Source organism: Ostrea edulis, chromosome 4, assembly GCF_947568905.1.
Source record: "Ostrea edulis chromosome 4, xbOstEdul1.1, whole genome shotgun sequence".
Classification (NCBI taxonomy): domain Eukaryota; kingdom Metazoa; phylum Mollusca; class Bivalvia; order Ostreida; family Ostreidae; genus Ostrea; species Ostrea edulis.
The window spans coordinates 72,534,300-72,562,114 of NC_079167.1; the positions used below are offsets into that span (position 1 = coordinate 72,534,300).

General features: G+C 34.7%; 1 protein-coding gene across 4 annotated transcripts; it reads left to right on the forward strand.

Annotated features, from left to right (window-relative positions):
• The first annotated feature begins 18 nt into the window (after positions 1-18).
• LOC125672454 (RNA exonuclease 5-like) lies at positions 19-27,313 on the forward strand. 4 transcript variants are annotated; one of them, XM_048908708.2, is made up of 14 exons: positions 19-241; positions 1,303-1,476; positions 2,191-2,354; positions 4,025-4,151; positions 7,349-7,439; positions 9,913-10,119; positions 10,251-10,336; positions 10,424-10,542; positions 16,874-17,012; positions 18,548-18,648; positions 19,699-19,787; positions 23,723-23,953; positions 26,837-27,030; positions 27,164-27,313. In XM_048908708.2, the coding sequence occupies exons 1-14, from the start codon at positions 155-157 to the stop codon at positions 27,305-27,307; spliced, it is 1,953 nt and encodes a 650-aa protein (XP_048764665.2). In that variant the 5' UTR covers positions 19-154; the 3' UTR covers positions 27,308-27,313. The 4 variants fall into 4 exon arrangements, with proteins under 4 accessions (XP_048764665.2, XP_048764666.2, XP_056019690.1 ...); XM_048908709.2 differs by having other exon boundaries at positions 75-229; XM_056163715.1 differs by lacking the exon at positions 19-241 and adding an exon at positions 780-815.
• The last annotated feature ends 502 nt before the right edge of the window (positions 27,314-27,815 follow it).

The following is a 27,815-nucleotide window of genomic DNA, read 5'->3' on the forward strand; positions in this document are numbered from 1 at the left end:
CAACTTGAATTTTACTTTTTCTATATTTTGCATCGACTGAACGCTTGAGTCAACGGTATTTTGTGTCGAATGATATGAACTAATTCAACATTGAGTGGCTATAATTTCACATGTTTTAGATTTTTGAAACTTGGAAGTGTTCCTAGAGCATTTTATGACCATGTCGTCATTGAAAAGAGATAAACGATTAGAGTCAAAGAAAAGAAAAGCAGCTGCTTTCCTACAGCTGGTAAAGGAAGAAGTGAGTCAGACCAAGGCAAATGGTAATCCGAGATTCCTCTGACTCTTACCCCCGCTTTTATATTTGACATGTGCGGGGGAGAGTCAGAGCGGACTCCATATTGAAAAGTGGGAATTCAGCGACACCAGCTGGTGTCGCTGCTTTACCTACCTCTTACAACTTTATTTCGCGGATCTATCTTCCAAGACGTGAGAATTCAGTTAACGGAAGATAAATCTATAAATAAATCATGATTAATACGATGCTATCGCCGTTTAAACGGCCCTAACACCGACAAATGGAGCATCACTTGAATTAGGTCGCCGCCTCGCCATTTGATTTCTTTGCGCACGACGTCAGCACATGTAAACACAAAATTCCATCGTTTAAACGGCGATAGCATCGTATTAATCATGATGTATTTGTAGAATAATCTTCCGATAACTGAATCCTCGCGTCTTGGAAGATGGGTCCGCGAAATAAAGTTGTAAGAGGTAGGTAAAGCAGCGACACCAGCTGGTGTCGCTGAATTCCCACTTTTCAATATGGAGTCCGCTCTGACTCTCCCCCGCACATGTCAAATATAAAAGCGGGGGTAAGAGTCAGAGGAATCTCGGATTAGGCAAATGGGAATCCCCCCCCCCTTTTACCTCATAAGTACTGTTTCTGATGATGCAGACACAGAACGTATATATGTGTACATGTCATGTTTTTGTACAGATGAACAAGAAGCACGTCAATATGGCTTCAGAGACCACATTATTCAGAACTCGATGTAACCTTAGCTACTCCGAGTACTCGACGTTTCTGTGAAATTATTTTGCTATCAGACCTATGTTGTGCCCAAGGCAGTTGAGGGCAGTTAGGATTTTTAAACATGTTACAATGTGCAGTTACAGGCACCTAACGTACATTTGATTGTCAAACAAACTGGTTAGATAATTCTTGGACTAGAAGAGTTATTCTTTGTCATAAATTGCATACAAATAATGAACACATGTATTCACATGAAATTCCAAATGATAGGTATATGCCATGCCAGAAATATGACAAATACAATTATTTTTATGTATTTTACACAGGATGATGAGACTGAACCTGTCAAAAAGAAAATGACTGAAGAATCCCAAACAAATCCTACAGCACAGCCTTCAGGGAGTACTGGGAATAAGAAATCTAATAATTTCCAGCAAATGGCAGAGGAGGAACTTCTTAAACTTAGACAAGCTTTGAGGGAGCGACAGAAAGCTGCAATGGTATGAACACGCAGGGTTTGCATATAACTTTCATTAATATGGATCTGCATATTGTAATACATTCGTGTAATTTCCAAACATTAAAATACAATCTGTCTTATTTATTTCATAATCTCTTTTTTTAAACTTCATTATCATCATATAAGATGGATTCCATACATGAATTTCTTTCATATTGAATCCTTCTCATCTCTAAGTTATGACTGAGTCAAGATGAAGGCTTTATGTATAATCTTTTCGAAGATATTGTCTCCATATTTGTAAAACGGGAATGCTCTCTCTCTGGAATGCTTTTTAGGATCAATGATTTTCCTTTCATAAAGATCAAGGTCATGTATAGAAAATGTTGAGTGTTTGGCAGGGATTATTTAGATTTTAAAAAACTTGTCTAAGTTTAGGAGCTACAGCTTTCATATTTGGAAGATATTTTCCTTAATGCAATATCTTTCAATCCAACCTCCATGCCCATCAGGTTGACCTTTGGCCAAGGTCAGGATTTCAACATTTGTTGCTGCAGGTATTCTTGAATCAGCCCATCCAACAAACTTTATAGCCTTTTTTTAAGTTTTAGTTTCCATTCATTATACATCATTCATTATACATGCATGCATTGTTTAGTTGTTTAGATGTCAGCAAAATTCTATGTATACATGTATGTGGTTCTCAATAAATTCGCTATGATTATTACTTATTAGAATTCAAATTTACTTGTAGGAAAAGCCAAAAGTGTTTTTGACATTAGAAGAATTGGCCAGAGAAAATGTGTCACACTTTGAAACAGATTTAAAGGAAGAGGAAATCCCTCCTCTGTTTATCAGTGATGTACAAAGTCTTATTTTGTTTGCAGTGCAAGGGTCTGCTTGTAGAATGAAACCGAGGTATAAACATGATTTGTGCTTTACACATATGTTGTTCATGTAGGTCATAATATTGTCAGTGATTTGTACAGACTATTTTTGAGAGAGATAGGGTAGTTTTGAATGCCCATGTGTATTAAAAATGACAATTACATGGACACCATTAAGACATTATAAATTTTATAATCTAATTCTCGGGTCAGTTTTCATCAATGACACATTTTGAAACAGTAATTTGTTTTTCAATTCAAAGTGATTCACACTGACTGAAAAATACTTTCTTGGCTATGTCAATAAATGATAATGTGACCAAGCATTTGAATGTCATATTTCTTTAGAACAGACATTGTTGGGAGCCTTCTTGGGCACCATGTTGAAAGAGAAATTGAATTCTAAAAGTAAATCTGGAACCAGAATTTTAAATATGAACATTGCATCCAAATATTAAGTCACACGGTGAGTCACTCGGGTGACCTAATGTAATCAGTTTTTGTCTATTGTTGTATATTTACATTTGAACATCTCATATGATGTTTCCTCTTCAATGAGGAGACATATTTTTATTCTTCTTCCAATTTTTATGCCCCCGAGATCGAAGATCGGGAGGCATATTGTTTTTGTCCTGTCTGTCATTCTGTAATTCTGTCATTCTGTCTGAAACTTTAACCTTGCTAATAACTTTTGAACAATAAGTGATAGAGCTTTGATATTTCACATCAGTATTCCTTGTGACAAGACCTTTCCTTGGGTATCAACATTTTTGACCCCGTGACCTTGGAGTTTGACCTACTTTTTGAAAACTTTAACCTTGCTAATAACTTTTGAACAATACGTGATAGAGCTTTGATATTTCACATGAGTATTCCTTGTGACCAGACCTTTCTGTGGGTACCAACATTTTTGACACCTTGACCTTGGAGTTTGACCTACTTTTGAAAACTTTAACCTTGCTAATAACTTTTGAACAGTAAGTGATAGAGCTTTGATATTTCACATGAGTATTCCTTGTGACCAGACCTTTTTGTTGGTATTGAACCTTTTGACCTTGACATTTGACCTACTTTTAATTTTTTTTTTTTTACATTGGTCATAACTTCTTAATGGTAAATATTAGAGCTTTCATATTGTACATGAGCACTTTTGACAAGATCTTTCTACTGGTACCAAGATATTTGCCCTTGTGACCTTGGCCATCTTCAGAATTGGCCATCTTCAGAATTGGCCATTATCGGGGACATTTGTGTTTCACAAACACATCTTGTTTTTAGGTGTAACTTTAAATTCATTCACAATTTGACATCAAACTTTAGATGAATACTTTCATACAATCATATTAAATTTTCATTTTCTTCTATAACTTTACAAACCTTTCTACATTTTGACTTCAGACTTGTTACAAAAGTAGTTCAGAATGGGAAGAGGTGCATTTAGCTTGAACTAAAAAAATTTGACATTTTAAACCTTCTTTGAAAAGTTCAAGGTCACATAGTGCAAAGTCCTATTTTACTCTTACATGCCTGTTTATGGAAAATCAGTTCATATTCATGACATTGACTAGAAATGTGTATACACCCTAGAAAGTTGTCTTTGGCAAATGTTTGTGCATTGATTATCTGTATACTTGCACATATAATCATATATGTTATGAAGAAACAAAGAAGTAAACCAAAATTTTTATCATTGTTTTACAGATGGTGCAGATTACTTCGATGTACAAAAGTGACCAGTATTGTTGTCATGGTGATGAATGGAGTCAGTAACATAGAGCTGGAGAAATATCCCAATTCATTTCCCACAATCCGAAATGCATTTCAGACAGTGAGTAATTGTAAGAACTAATTACAGTGAGTAATTGTAAGAACTAATTACAGTGAGTAATTGTAAAAAGTAATTACAGTGAGTAATTGTAAGAAGTACTTACAGTGATTGTAAGAAGTAATTATAGTGATTAATTGTGAGTAATTACAGTGAGTAATTTTTAAAAGTAATTACGGTAAGTAATTGTAAAAAGTAATTACAATAAGTAATTGTAAAAAGTAATTACAGTGAGTAATTGTAAAAAGTAGTTACAGTGAGTAATTGTAAAAAGTAATTACAGTGAGTAATTGTAAGAAGTACTTACAGTGATTGTAAGAAGTAATTACAGTGAGTAATTGTAAGAAGTAATTACAGTGAGTAATTGTAAAAAGTAATTACAGTGAGTAATTGTAAAAAGTAATTACAATGATTAATTGTAAGAAATAATTGCAGTGATTGTAAGAAGTACTTATATTGAGTGATTGTAAGAAGTAATTACAGTGATTAATTGTAAGAAGTACTTATATTGAGTAATTGTAAGAAGTACTTACAGTGATTGTAAGAAGTACTTACAGTGAGTAATTGTAAGAAGTAATTACAGTGAGTAATTGTAATAAGTAATTACAGTGAGTAATTGTAATAAGTACTTACAGTGAGTAATTGTAAGAAGTACCTACAGTGATTAATTGTAAGAAGTAATTACAATGATTAATTGTAAGAGGTAATTATATTGAGTAATTGTAAGAAGTAATTATAGTAAGTAATTGTAAGAAGTAATTACAATGATTAATTGTAAGAAGTAATTTCAGTGATTGTAAGAAGTAATTACAGTGATTGTAAGAAGTAATTACAGTGATTGTAAGAAGTAATTAGTGAGTAATTGTAAGAAGTAAGTATAGTGATTAATTGTAAGAAGTAATGATAGTGATTGTAAGAAGTAATTACAGTGAGTAATTGTGAGAAGTAGTTATAGTGAGTAATTACAATAATTAATTGTAAGAAGTAATTATATTGAGCAATTGTAAGAAGTAATTACAGTGAGTAATTGTAAGAAGTAATTATATTGAGCAATTGTAAGAAGTAATTACAGTGAGTAATTGTAAGAAGTAATTACAGTGATTAATTGTAAGAAGTAATTACAGTGATTAATTGTAAGAAGTAATTACAGTGATTAATTGTAAGAGGTAATTACAGTGATTAATTGTAAGAAGTAATTACAGTCTTTTATTATACCTCAGTATGAGAATTCTATGCAATGCGTAATCTGATTGGTCTAGACAGTCACGTGCCAGGGAAGACAAAACTTCATATCTCCCTCTCAAACATCATATCTCCCTATCATATTTCCCCTTGGGCAGCTTCGTGCATTTTCCATAAATTTAACGTCAAAGTAGACGAAGTGTATTGTGACGTCACAATAAGTCCGAGTCATTCTACTTTCATAGTTTGTAAGGCACAAAATATGCGGGTCTCTGATATACAGTTTTAAAATCGACTGATTTTGGTTGATATAAAAACATGCAAGTAAATCAGCATTCAAGGAGAATGGAAATACAAAAACTGGTTATCATATCACTGTGTTTCGCTGTTTGTACCTTCTATATACGTTGACGATGCGGTGTTACTGTTAGGGCGATCTCAGCTACATACATGTACGATGTATAGATGAGTAAACTCCAATCTCAAATACAATTTTGTAGTCTTGCTTTGTTTCGGTATAATAAACAATTTATTGCATGAATGTTCGGGAGATATGAAGATTTATTCACCCAAGAAAAATCATATTCCCCTCGGGCGTTGCCCTCGGGGAATATGATTTTTCTTGGGTGAATAAATCTTCATATCTCCCTCACTATCATGCAATAAATGTATATTATGACATGAGAAATAAAGCACAGTGTACTAACTGAATGACAAAATGTTGTCATGTTCTATAGGGAGAGTGATTTTGGATGCATTGTAGATTTTTGCTAGTAGCTTCAAGGGTTCAGTAGTTTTGCTGAAGACTGCCAATATGTAAGCTCACTATCATTCTTCTAATAGACCTGTTATCTTCATAGCTTGTATCAAAATTCTCATACACTGTTTATAAATCCACGTTTCCTTCCATGCAATGGGAAGGGAGGAAATACAATGGACTGAATACTTTAATAGAGAATGAAACCCAGCACCCCTTAAACACCTGACAGGTACTATACTAACAAAGCTATCTGGCCACCAGTGACTGATCTGATTACATGTACTACATTCCTCCCCTTTGAATGTCTTTGCCCCAGAAGACTACCAAGCTTTCACCTGGCATGCATTTATAACTGTCAGTTTTAGGGGGGTGTCAGAATACTAAATGCAACAGGAAGGAAGAATATGCAGTGAACCTTCAGTCATACACTCTACCCACTCAGCTATATGGTCAACAGCGGATGAACCAGTAAGCCTGCTACTTCATTAAGGCAGATATTAAGATGAGCATACTGACTTCCAGTACGAGTTACATCACTGCAAAATCAATATGAAAATCCATTATAATTCTCTGTTCACCTTGTAATGTGTTGACTGCATTCTTTACAAGGAATAGATATGATATTCCTAGTCAAATAATTTATCTTTATATATGTACAGTTTTCCTGTCAGCTCTACATGAGTGATTGTTCTGAATTACCTAACAAAGGGTGTATGGATCTATTTCTTTTGAACTGGGTTTTTTTTTGAGCGATGAAGAGCAGAAGCCTCAACTTCTTCATTGTTCCGATTTAACACAATTTTTACTTCCTCGTGTACTACAACCTGCTGATGGCCTAACTTTACCCTAACCCTTTATCTTTTTTTTTTTTTTGGCATCCTGCAGCTTTCTTCTCAGCTGTCACTTAATTCTTCCTTTTTCTCAAGATACAGCAGCTTATATATACCCTTTTGACATTGGGTTAGTCCAATATACAGGGGTTGTTGGGTTATTTCATTATTTGGAGTCCTCTTTTTATTTAACCCCATATCATTGCAATTCTCTGTTCAACTTTTCATTGACTGTTAATGAAAATTACAGTGATATATGTTTGCAACTTAAACCATGGTAAGTTTGTAGCTTATACATTCAACAAATAAATTTTATTTTTGAAAATACATGCGGATATGAATTGTGACGTTTCATGCTGTCATACTTCATGAAGAGTGTCACTCTAGTATTTCTGTGACTTACTCTCTGACATGTTTGTAACTTACAGCACATAGAGGTGGTGAATCCATCACAGTATGCCAAATCGGTGCCAACAGAATTATTCTGCGTTTTACCCCCACGACAACAGAGAACATTAGGTAGGAGTCTTCACTTTGTCATGTAGATAATGATATAAGGTTATTTGTCATGTAGATAATGATATAAGGTTATTTGACATGTAGATAATGATATAAGGTTATTTGACATGTAGATAATGATATAAGGTTATTTGATATGACTAAGAAAGTACTGTATGTCATGTAGATAATGATATAAGGTTATTTGATATGACTAAGAAAGTACTGTATGTCATGTAGATAATGATATAAGGTTATTTGATATAACTAAGAAAGTACTGTATGTTATGTATCTTTGAATATTTTTCTTTATTAACGATGCCTGTCTTTCAATTTTGCTTTTTAATGCCCATATACAGTTGGAATTTGATATCTAGAACACCGATATCTTGATTACTACGGATATGTAGAAGTGATTCGAGAGTCCCAACCACTTACTATTTAAGTATTTTACCCTCAATATCTTGAATCCTCGGATATCTCGAAGTTTTTAGCTCACCTCAAGTGACCTTTCTGATGGCCTATTGTCCGTTGTCTGTCTGATTGTTCTGAATTACCTAACAGAGGGTGTATGGATCTATTTTTTAACTCACCTGAGCCAAAAGCTCAAGTGAGCTTTTCTGATCGTTTGTCGTCTGTCTGTCTGTAAACTTTTTACATTTTCGACTTCTTCTCCAGAACCACTGGGCCAATTATAACCAAACCTGGCCAGAATTCATCCTTGGGTGAAGGGCTTTCAAGTTTGGTCAAATAAAGGGCCAATTATAACCAAACCTGGCCAGAATTCATCCTTGGGTGAAGGGCTTTCAAGTTTGGTCAAATAAAGGGCCATGCCCCTTTCAAAGGGGAGATAATCACAAAAATTGGGTGGGGTCATTTAAAAATCTTCTTCTCAAGAACCACTGGGCCAGAAGAGCTGAAATTTACATGAAAGCTTTATGACATGGTGCAGATTTAAGTTTGTGAAAATCATGGCCACTGGGGGTAGGATGAGGCTACAATAGGGGATCAAAGTTTTACATACAAATACATAGGAAAAATCTTTAAATCTTCTTCTCAAGAACCACTAAGCCAGAAAAACTGAAATTTACATGAAAGCTTCCTGACATAGTGCAGATTCAAGTGTATTCAAATCATGGCCCCAGGGCTAGAATGGGGCACGATAGTGGATCAAAGTTTTCCATACAAATATATAGGGAAAATCTTTAAAAATCTTCTCAAAAACTACTGGGCCAGGAAAGTGGAAATTTACATGAAAGCTTCCTGACATAGTGCAGATTCACGTTTGTTAAAATCATGGCCCCCGGGAGTTGGAAGGGGCCACAGTATGAGATACAAATTTTACATACAAATATATAGGAAAAATCTTTAAAAATCTTCTTCTCAAGAGCCACTGAGCCAGAAAAGCTGAGATGTACATGCAAACTTCCTGACATAGTGCAGATTCAAGTTGTTAAAATCATGACCCCGGGGGGTAGGATGGGGCTACAATAGGGGATCAAAGTTTTACATACAAATACATAGGAAAAATCTTTAAAAATCTTCTTCTCAAGAACCACTAAGCCAGACAAACTGAAATTTACATGAAAGCTTCCTGGCATAGTGCACATTCAAGTGTATTCAAATCATGGCCCCAGGGCTAGAATGGGGCACAATAGGGGATCAAAGTTTTCCATACAAATATATAGGGAAAATCTTTAAAAATCTTCTCAAGAACTACTGGGCCAGGAAAGTGGAAATTTACCTGAAAACTTCCTGACATAGTGCAGATTCATGTTTGTTCAAATCATGGCCCCCAGGAGTAAGATAAGGCAACAATAGGGGATCAAAGTTTTACATAAAAATATATAGGGAAAATCTTGAAAAAATTCTTTTTAAGAACCACTGAGCCAGAAAAGCTGATATTTACTCAAAAGCTTCCTGATATAGTGCAGATTCAAGTTTGTTAAATTCATGACCCCCTGGGGCTAGGATAGGGCCACAATAGGGGTTCAAATTTTTACATAACTAATAAATAGAAAAAAATCTTTAAAAATTTTCTCCTTAAGAACTATTGGGCCAAAGAAGATTACATTTGCATGAAAGCTTTCTGACATAGTGCAGATTCAAGTTTGTGAAAATCATGGTCCCCAGGGGTAAGATGGGCCTCAGTAGGGATCAAAATTTTACATACAAATTTATAGGGAAAATCATTAAAAATCTTCTTCTGAAAAATCACTGGACCAGAGAAGTTTACATTTACATGAAGCTTCCTGACATAGTGCAGATTCAATTTTATAAAAATCATGGCCCCCGAGGTAGGTTGAGGCCACAGTAGGGATCAAAGAATTACATGCAAATATATAGGAAGAATCTTTAAATATGAGACAAGGTGACTCAGGTGAGCGATGTGGCCCTTGGGCCTCTTGTTTCTCAGTCCATCGAGTTTGAGATAATGAGGCTTGACTGTATATACATAGCAGGAGATTGACAATATCTTTTTTGTTTCTGTAAGTTGCAAAATCCATTAAAATGAAACAAGATGAAAAAGAAGAGGAATCTTTAAACAAACCAGAGGATCCATTGAAGGAGACTGAAGCTGAGGAGAACCCCCTCCACCCAGCTCTCCATGGAGACGACAGTTTCCCTAGAACACAGCTCCTTCTGAGTACAGCCCAGCTAATGCAGGAAAAGTACCCCCTGCCTGTGCAGTACAGTAACGGTAGGTGTTAACAGGAACAATAGCTACTTCATTTCAGAACTGTGGGATTGTATTTCAGTGATATCGTCACATTTTTTTTTTCGTAATATTTTATCACAGGATGCCATGGATTGCTTTTTTATTTTATACAGTGAACACGTCAGATTTTAAATTCACTAAAGAAGAGTACCTTCCAGTCAATGATAAGAGTCCAATGTTTGCTTTAGATTGTGAAATGGTAAGTAGGATTATATTGTGGTAATGTTTCAGGAGTTACATGTTCAGTGAACCTGTGACAGACAGCCTTTTTGATTTCTGTTGACAGTGTATGACAAAAGCCAGGCAGTCAGAGCTGACTCGAGTGTCCATTGTGAATGAGAAGTTGGAGACTTTATATGATACGCTAGTCAAACCGTACAACAGAATCACCAATTATCTCACAAAGTAAGTAACATCAAATTATCTCACAAAGTAAGTAACATCAAATTATCTCACAAAGGAAGTAAAATCAACTTATCTCACAAAGTAAGTAAAATCAAATTATCTCACAAAGGAAGTAAAATCAACTTATCTCACAAAGTAAGTAAAATCAACTTACCTCACAAAGTAAGTAATATCAACTAATCTCACAAAGTAAGTAAAATCAAATTATCTCACAAAGGAAGTAAAATCAACTTATCTCACAAAGTAAGTGATATCAACTAATCTCACAAAGTAAGTGAAATCTATTTATCTCGCAAAGTAAGTAAAATCAACTTATCTCACAAAGTAAAATCAACTTATCTCACAAAGTAAGTAACATCAAATTATCTCACAAAGTAAGTAACATCAAATTATCTCACAAAGGAAGTAAAATCAACTTATCTCACAAAGTAAGTGATATCAACTAACCTCACAAAGTAAGTGAAATCTATTTATCTCACAAAGTAAAATCAACTTATCTCACAAAGTAATTGAAATCTATTTATCTCGCAAAGTAAGTAATATTAACTTATCTCACAGAGTAAGTGAAATCAATTTATCTCGCAAAGTAAGTAATATCAACTTATCTCACAAAGTAAGTGAAATCAATTTATCTCGCAAAGTAAGTAATATCAACTTATCTCACAAAGTAAGTGAAATCAATTTATCTCACAAAGTAAGTGAAATCAACTTATCTCACAAAGTAAGTGAAATCAATTTATCTCACAAAGTAAGTGAAATCAATTTATCTCACAAAGTAAGTGAAATCAATTTATCTTACAAAGTAAGTGAAATCAACTTATCTCACAAAGTAAGTGAAATCTATTTATCTCACAAAGTAAGTGAAATCTATTTATCTTACAAAGTAAGTGAAATCAATTTATCTCACAAAGTAAGTAATATCAACTTATCTCACAAAGTAAGTGAAATCTATTTATCTCACAAAGTAAGTAAAATCAATTTATCTCACAAAGTAAGTGAAATCAATTTATTTCACAAAGTAAGTGAAATCAATTTATCTCACAAAGGAAGATTTCATCTCACAAAGTAAGTGAAATCAACTCCATGCATGGAAAAATAAAATTTCAACTACATGTACATAAAATATCACATAATGTGAAATTAACACCATACATATAAGATTTTAACTACATTCACACTAAATCTCACATTGAAAGTGAATTCAACTCCATACATTAAAAATTTCAACTGCATTCACATCAAATTTTACAGAATGTGAAATCATCTGCATACTTTTAAAATTTCAACTACATTCACTAATTTTCACAGCATAAGAGAAATCAACTCCATACATTTAAAATTTTAAGTACCAGTGTATATGTACATTCATTTTAAATCCCTCAGATTAAATCAACCATACCATTAACTCGACTATCTCACATTAAATCAACCATACCATTAACTCGACTATCTCACATTAAATCAACCATATCATTAACTTGACTATCTCACATTAAATCAATCATACCATTAACTCGACTATCTCACATTAAATCAACCATACCATTAACTCGGCTATCTCACATTAAATCAACCATCCCATTAACTCGACTATCTCACATTAAATCAACCATACCATTAACTCGACTATCTCACATTAAATCAACCATACCATTAACTCGACTATCTCGCAGGTTCACTAGCTTTCTCTAGAGTTGGTATGCTATTTCAAGAATATATCTTCACAATCTCAGTGAGACTTGGATATCTCACAGAGTTCGACACAATTAAATGAAAGTTACCCTCCCATCGAAGAAATCTCGATCATCTCGCATAGTCAGTCAGCTATGTCAAAGAATTTTTTTTTTTCTCAAAGAATAAGTCAGTTGTTCACGAATACATTTAGCAATTCTCAGTTTTCTTTCTCACAGAGCCATCCACTGTCTGCCAGAATATCTATCTGTTTTTTTAAAAATACATGATGTAGTCCTCAGACTATGAAAGCCCAATGAGCTCATTTTCATAGCTGAAAGAACAAAATTTGCATTCTAACGCATAACTTTTGTGTCATAACAAATTTTACTGTGTAACTTTCTCGTTATAACACAAAACTTTTGCGAATTAACACATAGCTTTCACTTTATAATGTGAGACTTGTGAATAAATGTATAGCTTTCGCGTTATACCGCGAAATATTCTATGTAGATATAATTATGTAAATCAGGAACCAATAATTAGTACAATGAATGAAGACTGTTGTTTTTGCATTTATAAGTAATCTCAAAGTAAAGAACTATATACCCATGCTAACACACCTACATTTTACACACACACATTTCAGAATATTTGGCATATATGCTAGTAAAGTTTTACTGAATGCAAAGTAGAATTCATGTTTGTAATTGATTAATACCAATGTTGCTTAGCTAACCTTTATTAATACAGGGGTATAAAATTTTGTCCATTGAATCCAATCCTGAAAATGTTATAGAATGTCAAAGAAATATTGGATTATCAACCACTAAATCTCTGAATTCATTTATGTTATTGAGTGAACAATGCTTAATCTACATTTGCTGTTGATCACCTATAATAAAAAAAAAAATGTAGAGTGTCTCTAGAAAGCATTCGGTGACCTAAGTCATTTTCATCCAATAATAGATGAAAGGTTATCATCTTTTGGAAAAACCCATAGAATTCTCACAGCAACCTTTGTAACTAACTGTTTTATAATTTTGTCTTTTGATATGCTTTTGGTTTGGTTTTAACACATTTTATTGTCTAGAAAGACCTCTCTCATGTGACAATTAATAACACAAAATATGTACAACAGAATCAAAGTTCAACAAGATGATCTTCTTAAAGCAGTCAAATTATATCCAAAGATATGCATATACAAAATTACTAAATACAACTGGACAAATCTATCGTCATTTTTCTTCATTGTAATGAACAAATATTTCATGCTACTGTTTTAATATCGAGTGCATAAAATCCATAAATTGTGTTTATAAGCAAAATATACATTTTATGACGTAAAAGTTTCGCATTTTAATTTGTAATTTTTGCAAAAGTTATACTTTTATTCATGAAAGTTTCGCGTTATAATGCGAAATCTATGTTTTTATTTGCAAAAGTTCTGCACTATAACACCAAAAAAAAATTCAACAACAAAAATGAGCTCAATGGACTTTCATATCAGAATCATCATGTGTGCCTGAAGGCTGTAAAGTAGATCACTATTGTTTTTAACTCACCTGAGCTGAAAGCTCAAGTGAGCTTTTCTGATCGCCTGTTGTCCGTCGTCTGTCCGTCTGTAAACTTTTTACATTTTCGACTTCTTCTCCAGAACTACTGGGCCAATTTCAACCAAACTTGGCCAAAAGCATCCTTGGGTGAAGGGCTTTCAAGTACCACTGGGCCAGAAAAGCTGAAATTTACATGAAAGCTTCCTGACATAGTGCAGATTCAAGTTTGTTAAAATCATGGCCCCCGGGGCTAGGATGGGACCACAATATGGGATCAAAGTTTTACATACAAATATATAGGAAAAATCTTTAAAAATCTCCTTCTCAAGAACCACTGAGCCAGAAAAGCTGAGATTTACATGAAAGCTTCCTGACATAATGCAGATTCAAGTTTGTTCAAATCATGGCACCCTGGGGTTGGATGGGACCACAATAGGGGATCAAAGTTTTATATACAAATATATAAGGAAAATCTTTAAAAATCTTCTTCTCAAGAACCACTGAGCCAGAAAAGCTAATATTTACATGAAAGCTTTCTGACATATTTCAGTTTTCTAAAATCATGGCCCCCAGGGGTAGGATGGGATCACAAGGGGGGTATCAAAGTTTTGCATACAAATATATAGGGAAAATCTTTACATATGAGCCAAGGTGACTCAGGTGAGCGATGTGGCCCTTGGGCTTCTTGTTAGCTTCTCTGATTGCCTGATGTCCGTCGTCTGTCTGACAGTGTAAACTTTTTACATTTTCGACTTCTTCTCCAGAACCACTAGGCCAATTTCAACCAAACTTGGCACAAAGCATCCTTAGGTGAAGGGCTTTTAAGTTTGTTCAAATGAAGGGCCATGCCCCCTTTCAAAGGGGAGATAATCACAAAAATGTAAAAATAGGGTGGGGTCATTTAAAAATCTTCTCAAGAACCACTGGGCCAGAAAAGCTGAGATTTACATGAAAGCTTCCTGACATAGTGCAGATTCAAGTTTGTTAAAATCATGATCCCCGGGGATAGGATGGGGCCACAATAGGAGATCAAAGTTTTACATATAAATATATAGGAAAAATCTTTAAAAATCTTCTCAAGAGCCACTGGGCCAGGAAAGTAGAAATTTACATGAAAGCTTCCTGATATTGTGCAAATTAAAGTTTGATATAATCATAACACCCGGGGATAGGATGGGGCCACAATAGGGGATCAAAGTTTTACATATAAATAGATAATATGGAAAATCTTTAAAAATCTTCTTCTCAAGAACCACTGGGCTAAGAAATTACAAATTGACATGAATGCTTCCTGACATAATGACAGATTCAAGTTTGTTAAAATCATGGCCCCCGGGGATAGCATGGGGCCACAGTAGGGGATCAAAATTTTACATACTAATATATAGAAAATGTATATTATATATATATATCCAATAATAAAAGTCAAGAAACACAAAACTCGATTAACATTTCACTGTTAGCGCTTTCGGCTTTAATGCCTCTTCAGACAGTTATAAAATTTTATAACTGTCTGAAGAGGCATTAAAGCCGAAAGCGCTAACAGTGAAATGTTATTCGAGTTTTGTGTTTCTTGACTTTTATTATTGGATGTATTTACTGTATCAAATACCAAATTCTTTATTTACAAACTATATATATATATATATATATATACATGTATATAAAGCACAAACAAACAATTATAACACCCAACCTTACGTTTACCCCTAGGATCTAAATGATACATGTGAAAATCAATTAATTAATATATAAAGCACTAAATAATCACAACTAGGTACTGAAAATTTTCGCCCCTGCCCGGGGTCGAACCAGCGACGTACGGCACCCACCGCCTAGCAAGATTGTCAAACCAGTGCGTAAGTCCACTCGGCCACAACGACTTCCCTAAAAAAGGAAGCTTTGTTATGCTCCTAAAGCGCTACTTATACACACTGATGCAATCCCACACAGTCGCTGTGTCATTCAGTGTTTAAGATATTTTATAAGGAGAGTGGATCTCTCGATGCAATTGTATAGAATATTTAATATGTTAAATATATTAAATATTCTATACAATTGCATCGAGAGATCCACTCTCCTTATAAAATATCTTAAACACTGAATGACACAGCGACTGTGTGGGATTGCATCAGTGTGTATAAGTAGCGCTTTAGGAGCATAACAAAGCTTCCTTTTTTAGGGAAGTCGTTGTGGACTTACGCACTGGTTTGACAATCTTGCTAGGCGGTGGGTGCCGTACGTCGCTGGTTCGACCCCGGACAGGGGCGAAAATTTTCAGTACCTAGTTGGGTACTAAATATAACATATATATAAATCTTTTCAAGAACCATTGGGCCAAAGAAGTTTACATTTACAAGAAAGCTTCCTGACATAGTGGAAACTCAAATTTGTAAAAATATGGTGCATGGGGGATAGGGTGCCCGTGGCTACAATAGGGGATCAAAGTTTTACATGCAAATATATAGGAAAAATCTTTGAAAATCTTCTCAAGAACCACTGGGCCAGGAAAGTAGAAAAGTACATGAAAGCTTCCTGACATAGTGCAAATTCAAGTTTGTAAAAATATGGTGCCTGGGGGGTAGGGTGGGGCAACAATAGGGGATCAAAGTTTTACCTACAAATATATTGGGAAAATCTTCTCAAGAACCATTGGCTAGGAAAGTAGAATTTTGCATGAAAGCTTCCAACATATTGCTGATTCAAGTTTGTAAGACTCATGGCCCTCAGGGGTAGGATGGGGTGACAATAGGGGATCAACGTTTTACATTCAAATATATCAGGAAGATCATTAAAATCTTCTTCTGATGAATCACTGGGCCAAAGAAGTTTACATTTACATGAAAGCTTCCTGACATAATGCAGATTTAAGTTTGTAAAAATCATGGCCCCCGGGATTGGGTTGGTGCAACAATAGAGATCAAAGTTTTACATGCAAATATATAGAGAAAATCTTTAAATATGAGCCAAGGTGGCCCATGGACCTTTTGTAAAATGATTGAATTCAATTCAAATATGCTTAATTTTACATCCAAAGTTAGATTAAAAAGTCTCTCCTTGACCTTTGTTTGAGACAGATTTATGACTTGTCACTTTTGTTGTAGGTATAGTGGTATCACAAAGGAACTGCTGGATCCTGTAACCACGCGCTTGTCTGAAGTACAGAAGAAAATCCAGGAACTACTGCCAGCAGACGCCATTCTGTGTGGGCAGTCGCTGGGGGGAGACTTACGGGCTGTCAAGGTGAGAGGAACTACATTACGAGATTGATCACTGTTCGTTATCTTCACCTTTCATTAGACTAGTATATGCCATTATTATATCCCCCGAACGAAGTTCGGGCGTATATAGGAATCACTCTGTCCGTCTGTCCGTCTTACCGTCCGTCTGTCTGTCTGTGCAGATTCGTGTCCGGGCCATAACTTCTTTGTTCTTTGACTTAGGCAAACCATATTTGGCACACAGGTGGATCACCATGAGACGATGTGTCAAGTACCTTCATGACCTCTATATGACCTTGACCTCAAGGTCAAAATTAAAGGGTTTTTACAATGGATTCGTGTCCGGGCCATAACTTCTTTGTTCTTTGACATAGGCATACCATATTTGACACATGAGTGTATCACCATGAGACGATGTGTCGGGTACCTTCATGACCTCTATATGACCTTGAACTTTGACCTCAAGGTCAAAATTGATTGTAGGGTTTTGACATAGTCATACCATAAGACATGGGTGTATTACCATGAGACTATGTGTCATGTACATTCATGACCTCTTTATGACCTTGACCTTTGATCTCAAGGTCAAAATTATAGGTTTATGCCATGGATTTGTGTTCAGACTATATCTTCCATTTTCTTCTACAAAGGCATACCATATTTTTACACTCAGGAAAGAGGTAATTTATACCTATTAACAACACCCTTTGGGATATTGGGGTAAGCGGGGGGTATTCTTAGTGAGCATTGCTCACTGTACCTCTTGTTGTATACAGTAACGCCATGCATAAGTTAATGCTATGCATGTGTTTTTACTGGAAATTGTCTTAGAATTAAAAGAAATTTGGAGCAAACATACTCTGTTTTGAATTCTAGTCCCAGCCCCCCCCCCCCCTTCCCCCCCCCCCCCTCAAATTATGGAAATCACCATGTCTGTCTGTAGAAATTTCTGTCCTCAGATTTTCTGACACAGTTGATTGATTTTTCCCAAAGTTTTGTATGTACATGTATACCATGTAAATCAGTGCACCTGGTACATGTGTTTCCAGATTGATTTATTCATGTAAAACGTGCATAGTCATATTTGAGTACCTTGTGGATCCCAAGGTCATTTAAATGCTTGTCTAGACGATATTGCTACAACAGAGAAAGATAAGATGCTAACACTTGAATCAAAGGTTGTATGACACCAGAATATGTCCTGAGCAATGTCATAGGTCACTCAGATAAATTGTTGAAAGTTCTTATTTAGAACATGTAATCAGAGTAAAACACATTTAGACATTCACGTTGGACAAAAACTCAGTCTATGACAATCTATCAATGGTCAAGTTCAAAGGAAATAAGATTTTCTAATGACCGTTTACTTTATTGTAATATCAAAATGAAATTCTGATGAACACACTAAAACTTTGTAAGTCTTGTGCAGATTGTTGAGAAAACTTTAGGAGCAAACATCTTTGAGAGTTCATGGAATATTTTAGATATGTACCCTGCAGGGATATTTTTAGATATAAACTTAGTTTGAATGTGCCCTGTATTATTACTGTGTTATAGATGTATCATCCCTACGTGATCGATACTAGCTGTATTTACAACCTCACTGGACGAGCCGGAATGAAGACTGGACTGAAAAGACTGACGGAAATGTTTGTTAGGTAAGTGTCACAAATTATAATTCAGAATATAATAGCAATATAGGACAAAAGTATGTCTAAATAACTATCACAATTGCAAGTCTTTACATGAGGGTACAGTTTTGGAGTTTGACCTACTTTTTGTTAACCCAGACAATATTTCCATAACTATATGAGGTAGGGTTTTCATATTTTATTTATAGATTTCTTATGACAAGACCTTTTTCACTTGATATCATGATCCATGTCATTGTGACCTTGACTTTGAAATTTTACCCAAATTTCCAAATTATAATTTTACTCGTAGCTTTTGATAAATGAGTGATAGAGATCTTCATATTTCATATGTGCATTCCATGTGACAAGACCTTTCTTTTTGGTACCAAAGTGTTTGACCATATGATCTTGACTTTGGAGTTTGACCCACTTTTAAGAAAAGTTAATCTAAATTTAAGAAATATTTTATTATGTATAAAACATAAATGGATTAGACAAGAGGCATTGCCTAAATAAGCCCTCTCCATAAGAAAAGTTAATTTAGTCTCCTGAAGCACACGTACATGTACAGTATTTAAGATAGGGCTTTCATATTTTATTTATAGAGGTCTAATGAGAAGGATTTTCACGTGATAACCTTATCTTTGAAATTGGGACTTGTAATTTGACCCAAATTTCAAAGATTTAACCTTACTCATAATTTTTGAATGATGAGTGATAGATATTTCATATCTGCATTCCATGTAACAAGACCTTACTTTTGGTACCAAAGGTTTTGACGTTATGACCTTTGAGTTTGACCTACCTTTAAAAAATGTTAATCAAGGCAATGTCTCCTGAACTATTAAGTTAGGGCTTTCATATTTTGTAAACAGAGCTCTTGTGACAAGACATTTCATTTGTTTCTTTGTCGCCATCAGGGGCATATAGTGTTTCACAAACACATCTTGTTGTATACAGTAGTTTTGTACAGGTGACAAAATGAGAAGGTATATATATATATATATATATATATATATTGAATATTGAATGATTTTATGTAAAAGTTAACACTTTTGAGTGATTTGTTGACAGGGAGAAAATTCAGGAGGGCACAGAGGGCCACGACTCTGTAGAGGATTCAGTAGCCACGATGAAACTAGTTCAACACAAACTCAAGCATAGTATGTACTGCATATCACTAGCAAACAATTCTAAATGTTTAGACTGTGTTATATTACATGTACTAAGCTAAATTTTTGAGAAATAATATTTGGCACAGGTATTGAATTTTTCCATCTGAATTTTGAGGGTTTTTTATGCCCCTGCCATGAAATCGTTCAGGGCATATAGATTACCCTTTTCCATCCATCAGTCTGTCATAGTTAGTTTTCCAGACATTTTGATATACCCATCTTAATTAAGACGGGATTTATCATGGTAAACCAATGTCTGTCCATCCATCTGTTTAGGGTTTTCGGTGTCTATTTTAATTTCTGTCACAAGTTGAAACTTACTGTGTAACTTCTTTGTGGGTCACTCTATATCATGTTGCAATTTGTTCCATATCAACCTCTCTTGCAGGAGGTTGAAATTTAATGTCATATGGAAGGTACATGATTTTTCCATCTAACTCTTCCCACAGTTTTCAAGTGAAGACCATATTGTACAAAGTGTTTTGATGGGTATGGAATTTTAATTTTCTTTCATTTTTGAGAAAATTACAGGTAGTTGAACTTAGTTTTGAGGAAATATTATGTACAGAGTACATAATTTTCAAAGTGAATACATGGTTGGTCCAACTAACCTCTCCAACAATTTTCAAATGAGGACTTTTCTATTTTACGGAGTGTTTGTATGGGTATTGAAGATGTTTTGTTTCAGTCCATTGATTTTTTTTCTGCTAAGTTATGGTCCTTTGACTTATGACAATAAATGCAAATACTCAGTTTTCCACACTTTTTTTGTCATGCTTGCATATACATGTATTCATTTGATATTTGATAAATTGCTTTAGCTATACTATGACATGTTACAGATTAAGTTCAAATTTTATTTTGGTTCATTGATTATTTGCTGAGTTATGGCCCTTGGACTTATGAAAATAAATGCAAATACTCAGTTTTCCACACTATTATCCGTTTTGCTTGCAGATATTCATTTGATATTTGGTACATTTGACATGTTACAGATCAAGTTCACATCTTGTTCTGGTTCACTAAAGTTATGCTCTAAAATGTCGCAAATTTTGAAATAATATATTTTGAATCATATGTTCAACCTATGTAGAATTGCCCCCCTGAGATACTTACTTTAACATTTTCTTCAATTTCAAATTTTCAACTTACTTGAAGTCTATAAACACATCCCAACGTTGATTCAACAAACCGTTTGGACTGAATTTTCTAAATTTCAATATTTATTACCTATGAAAAGGATTTTTGGTTTGGTGGGATGTGTTCTTGTTTTAATATAAAAAAAAAAGAAGAAAAAAACAACTGTTTTTCATTAGTTTCTATAATTACCAAAATTATAGAGTTATCTCTCTTTTTATCACCAAATAATATCAATTCAATGAAAATTAATATGATTAAATATGCAAATTGAAAAATAAAATCATCTTTTAGGTAAGGCGGTGAAACAATACTATTTGTTGCGGTCCTTTCACCGTATGGAATTTTATATTTCTTGACCATGATTTCTCAGTTATATCATGTAGAGTGGGAAAACTCTGTACAGCGTTATAATAGGGAAGGGCAATTTATCACAAATTTTGAACAGCATAAAAAATATACAAGTTCCTGATAATTTTGGTATTTAATACACTGTAGTTGTACTATTTCAAACAGAAGAAGCCAAAAAATATATATTAACCTATGCTTCCAATTTCTATTTTATTATTATTTTTTTTTGGTAGCAAGTGTCCTAATTTTAATTCTCATAACACCAATATCATGACGTAAGCGTCATGACATTATAAAATAATAGTCATGCTGAAAAACAACACCAAGTTTAAACGACTGTAATACAAAAACTAGATATTGTTATAAAATAAATTGTTCTTAAACCGATCAATCTTGGAGCATCAATTGTGAAAGTCTCAGTTATTTTGGTGAAAGGGCCGATTTTGGTACTTAATGTAGCTCTAGTTCTGTCATCTGCTCAGTGTGCAAATCCTAACCAGTGAGTGTTCTTTATTGTGCCTGTTGTGGCATTGCACCTCTGCTTATAAGGTCATATCTGAAAGACTTGTGACTTTCATTTCTATTGCTGGATGTATGATGATAGAACAGTTACTAGAATTTACATATATGAAATATAACGGGTTTGACATGGTGCTGGGTCAAGAATTGAACCTAGGACCTCTCGGTTGCAAAACAAACACCTTAACTGCTAGGCTACCGTGACTGGTTTGATACCAATGAAAATATGTTCTGTGATACATTTCCTGCTTAGTAAACAAAACGAAACAAGAGGTACTGTGAGCAATGCTCACTAAGAATACCCCCCGCTTACCCCAATCTCCCAAAGGGTGTTGGTAATAGGTAAAACTTCAGTATTATGATCCAAAAGGTATCTAGGAACACAGCATCTCCATGCGATAAAAAAAGCCATTAAAGAATTTAAATGGAAACCATATTGCTACTTCGATGTCCAGTGCGCGTGACCTTTGACCTTTTGACCCCAAAATCGATAGGGAACATCTTCATCCCATGGGTAGTCCATATGTACGATATGGTGACTGTAGGTGGAAAGGATAACGCTTTAGAGCCCGGAAACCATATTGCTACTTCGATGTCCAGTGCGCTTGACCTTTGACCTTTTGACCCCAAAATCGATAGGGAACATCTTCATCCCATGGGTAGTCCATATGTATGATATGGTGACGGTAGGTGGAAAGGATAATGCTTTAGAGCCCGGAAACCATTGCGTCTACAGATGGACGGACGGACAGACGGACAACCCGATTCCAGTATACCCCCCCCCCCCCCCCCCCCCCCCCACAACTTGTTGCGGGGGGTATAACAATTTTGTCAAAATTCAGTATTACTTAAGCATATCAATACATTTTATGAAAAATTATACCCATGTGGTTCTTGAGATGATTTTTCAATAATTTTCCTTAAACTTTATACAGTAAAACACACTTATAACAAACACATTTATAACAAAATCACGCTTATTGCAAATTAATTGCCCTATGAGAGGAAAATAACGGAAATTTTATTGGATATAATGAAGTTTGGTCACAACAAACTGTTTTTCACTTGCCCTGGAGGTTCACTCTAACCATGTTTTACTGTATAACAAAGTTTGGTCATAACAAACTAGTTTTTATTGACCCTGGAGGTTCTCTGTAATCGTATTTCACTGTATAATGAAGTTTCTTTATAACAAACTGTTTATCGCTGGCCCTGGAGGTTCACTATGACCGTGTTTTACTATATAACAAAGTTGGGTCATAACAAACTGGTTTTTGCTGACCTTTGAGGTTCACTGTAACCGCGTTTTACTGTATAATGAAGTTTGGTTATAACAAATTGTTTATCGCTGGCCCTGGAGACTCACTATACCATGTTTTACTGTATAACAAAGTTTGGTTATAACAGATTGTTTATCGCTGGCCCTGGAGGCTCACTATACCATGTTTTACTGTATAACAAAGTTTGGTTATAACAAATTGTTTTTCGCTGGCCCTGGAGGTTCACTGTAACTGTGTTTTACTGTAAAACAAAGTTTGATTATAACAAATTGTTTTTCGCTGGCCCTGGAGGTTCACTATAACTGTGTTTTACTGTAAAACAAAGTTTGGTTATAACAAACTGTTTTTCGCTGGCCCTGGAGGTTCACTATAACCATGTTTTACTGTATAATGAAGTTTGGTTATAACAAACTGTTTTTCGCTGGCCCTGGAGGTTTGCTATAACCATGTTTTACTGTATACCATAATTATGGACACACACTGACACCGAGATCAGGATGTGAGCTAATTCCAATGTACAGTATGATTTAAGTATACAAATTCTCAATGTTGCAGCTTATCTCGTGGTTTACACAATCTTTGATGCGTATCACCTGTATTCTCAACATACAAAATGTAGAATGTAATTTGTCACAGATTTAAACTACGGAGACGTGAGGATGGGATGGACGGCAATAGACTCTAATCCTGAAGAAGTGGCTGATGAGAAAGAGCCTGAGTTCAAACTGATCAAAATGGAGGAATCAGATGAAAATATCGAACTTAACCCCCTGCCAAAACACATCATTTCTAGACAAAGCGCTTTCTTCAGAATGGAGAAGTACTTCAACAGCATGTTTGAAGTTCTACAGAAGTATGGCAGGACAGGTAATGTAGTGATTAGTGGGTGTCCAACTTTTTAATCCTGCTTTTAAAGATAGTCGATTATTTTGAATGGAGACTTATCAAGGCGTGTAGTACATGTAGATAACAGTGGCATAACGATGTACCGTTCAAACTTGTAATGTATCTCTTCAGTTGTGCAAAATTCACAAGGTCTGCAATTTGCTACATGCTCGAAATGCGCATCTGGTGCATCAAAATTGGTACCGTGTAAGTTTTACATTATGACCCCTGGGTCGAGGCCTCTGCTGGTGGACTGTTAGTCCCCGAGGGTCTCTACAGCCCAGTAGCTAAGTACTTCGTTACAAGCTTGAAAATACGGATGTATATATTTAATTGCTGTGATAAAATTTAGAAATTCATTTCAAAATTAAGGATTATCTCCCTCATCATAGCTCTTATCCTTAGACGAATTTGACTCCAGTTTTTGGCACTCTGTTTTTCCCTAAAATAGTTCTAGCAAGTTTATCATTATTTCGGATTTCAAACATTTCAGTTGAGCATCACTGAAGAGACATTATTTGTCAAAACGCGCATCTGGTGCATCAAAATTGGTACCGTACAAGTTTTACATCATGGCACCAGGCCTGGGGTCAATTACATAGCAATGTAATGCATTACATTACCGTTACTTGGAAAATTTGACATTACCATTACTCCGATTTTGAAATGTAATGCATTACATTACCATTACTTAGAAAATTTTACATTACTATTCTGATTTTGAAATGTAATGCATTAAATTACACATTACATAACATACTGATATTAAAGAAATGGCAGAAAAATTGTTTCTTTATATTAACTTATGAATTTTAAATATACAGTAAACATAAGCGCACAAAATATTCATCAATGTTAGGAAATGCATTGAAGTGTTGACTTACTATAGGTATTAGAACTTAAATGTTGTTCATTTTAAAATACTGCTAACTCTTACAGACAATTTTCATGAAGTTGATCTTTTTGTTCATAAAGTCTAAATGTCAATCACTTATAGTCTTATACAATGAATTAATTAACCTAAACCTCCAAAATATATAGTCTTATACAATGAATTAATTAACCTAAACCTCCAAAATATCATCAGATATTTGAAGTAATGTAAATGTAATAGAATGTATTGTGCATTACAGTATATTTTCTACAAGTAATGCATTACATTGTCATTACTTGTAATGCAATCAAGTCCATCACACATTACACCCCCATTACACTGAAATTGGCTGTCATTACATTACCATTACCCCAGGCCTGCATGACACTAAACATAATAGTGTCAGATTCACAGTCACGAGATGGATGATATATCGATACAAATATTCTTACGACTGTAGCAGACTGTAACTTTGACAAATTGTCAGAAAATGTCAGGTATACTGATACATGGGTTCGTTTTGAACATTGCATTGCTATGAGCTTTAGAAAATCATCAAAATTAATGATTTAATTAAATATTTCTTAAAAGCAAAAATTCCATTGACAGACTGATTGTTTGATGGACTGATGAAATCGTTCATTAGTGTGTCTATGAGTGGGATTGAAAAATTCTGCCAAGGAGACAGGATCCCAGAGGTGGAATTTTTTTCATTTCTCACAAATAAATAATGAAGAATTAATTTTCTTGCATCTTATCCACAGTTAAATGCAGTCATTCTGAATTCGAAGCTCTGTGAAAATTATAAATCATCAAAATCATTGTTTGAACTTAAGTGCGAAAACTAATGAGCCTATCAGAAAGAGCATTACCCAATAATGTTTACATTTTATGTGTAAATCAACGCAAAATCATACAGAAATTTAAGGAAAACGATACAAAGTATTTTACATCATGTATCAAAAATCAAAGAAAATGTATGATGTCATAATCAATGATGTAGCAGTATAAGACAGAAAAATTTCATATGGCTGTCTCACATAGGTAATCACACTGGTGGATATTAGGGCTGAAACAATTGACCGAAATATCGATACTGTTCAATATAAACGATCGATTCAATGTTTGATTCATTGCCTCAATTTTCGGTTCGATAGATTTAATACAAACGGGTTCAGTAAAATACATCAGGCTCGGCCTGTACTTATTGTTTTTACCTGCATGAGGGACAAAATAGTGTCGAATAAAGTTCAGAATGTTGTTTGCCTTGAGGTTGACGAAAATAGTGATAAACTTTATCAGTTTAAACTACAGAGCCAACAGGTATCTTGCCGTTTGGCAGTTTGGAAACATTTTGCTTTTAAAATTAAGATTTTGATTCTCTCTTCGATGTTATTATTGGTTTCATCTGTGAATTGTATCATATTGAAAATATTGAATCGTGGCTTAAGTATTGCAATATGTATCGTCTCATGAAGGGGGCATATCGTTTCAGCCCTAGTAAACGTGTGAGAAATGATCTTTCTGGTATACCTTCATTATTTTGGTTAGGAGTAGACCCATAACAGTACTTTTTATGCCCCCGCTACAAAGTGGTCGGGGCATAGGGTTTTACCCTTGTCAGTCCTTCCGTGACACCCAGTTTTCTGGACTTTTTTCTAAACGCCTTGAGATATTGAATTGATTTTTGTATGCAGGTGTATATTGATGAGATACAAATAGAGATTGAAATTTGTTCCAGTTCGTTGATTTTTGATGGAGTTGTGCCCCTTGAATGTAGAAAAATTATTGTTACAACCAGTTTTTCTGACTTTTTTTTCTAAACGCCTTGAGATATTGAATTGGGTTTTTATACCTGTATGCAGGTGTATATTGATGAGTTACAGATCGAGTTTGAGTTTTGTTCCAGTTCGTTAATTTTTGAGGGAATTGTGCCCCTTTTATAAAGGATTATTTGTTCAACTTCCAAAACCACTGTTTTCTGTTTGTAGCTGCTATGGTAACAGACCAGGAGACAGTAAAGAAGTTTGGAATGGATAATGGCGTGATTGGCATAGAGTCAGACTCAGACAAAAAAACCAAATCACTCGTGAAATCTCATGTGCAGTTTCATGATTTTGTTTACTGTAGTTTTGACAATTATCTTACCCACTTAAATGAGAACACAACAGAGGAAAAAATTGTGGTATGTTTGAGATATCATTGTTGTGATTCCAGAATGGTTTTTTTTTTTATTGAAAATGCTTCACACACACATGTAAATTGATATGGAAGTACATGTATATTTTCAGTGAATTTTTAATCTTATTTCATTACAGCATTGCTTAGAGAAAATGGACAATAGGGTGGGGAAGATTTTGAAGAATGTGAAACAGAACTCTCTAGTGATTGTGATAGTTCCTGGACGTTCCAACCAAAGACAGGAGCATTCTGGGACTACATTTGTCAAAATTAAAGAATGAAATTAATCTTATTTATTCATGAACATAAAGACATCTAAGCAGAGCGCCTGCAGAAAGTAGTCAGTATTAGTACAGGGTATGAGATACTTGGGATGTAATACTGCAGACAGCTCATACTGTGCTATATCCAGATTCTAGTTCAGTCTATTGGTACAGTGTATGAGGTACTTACTTAAAAATGTAATACTGCACGTGCTATAACCTTGTGCTGTGCTATAACCCGACTCTAGTTCAGTCTATTGGTACAGTATATGAGGTACTCAGGATGTAATACTGTACGTGCTATAACCTTGTGCTGTGCTATAACCCGACTCTAGTTCAGTCTATTGGTACAGTATATGAGGTTCTCAGGATGTAATACAGTACATGCTATAACCTTGTGCTGTGCTATATCCAGACCTTGTGGGCAGAATACGGACTGAACTAATGGGGCAAGGACCATAAACTCAGTACACATACTCTTCATGCCAAGTAGAGGAAACCATTTGTTTTCAAAGGTCAGTGTCAC

Excerpts from the sequence above, each read along its gene's own strand:
- LOC125672454 (XM_048908708.2), top strand. The coding sequence starts at position 155 with ATGACCATGTCGTCATTGAAAAGAGATAAACGATTAGAGTCAAAGAAA. Across the intron at positions 10,543-16,873 it reads ATCACCAATTATCTCACAAA|GTATAGTGGTATCACAAAGG; the intron begins GTAAGTAACATC and ends CTTTTGTTGTAG. Across the intron at positions 19,788-23,722 it reads TCAACACAAACTCAAGCATA|ATTTAAACTACGGAGACGTG; the intron begins GTATGTACTGCA and ends AATTTGTCACAG.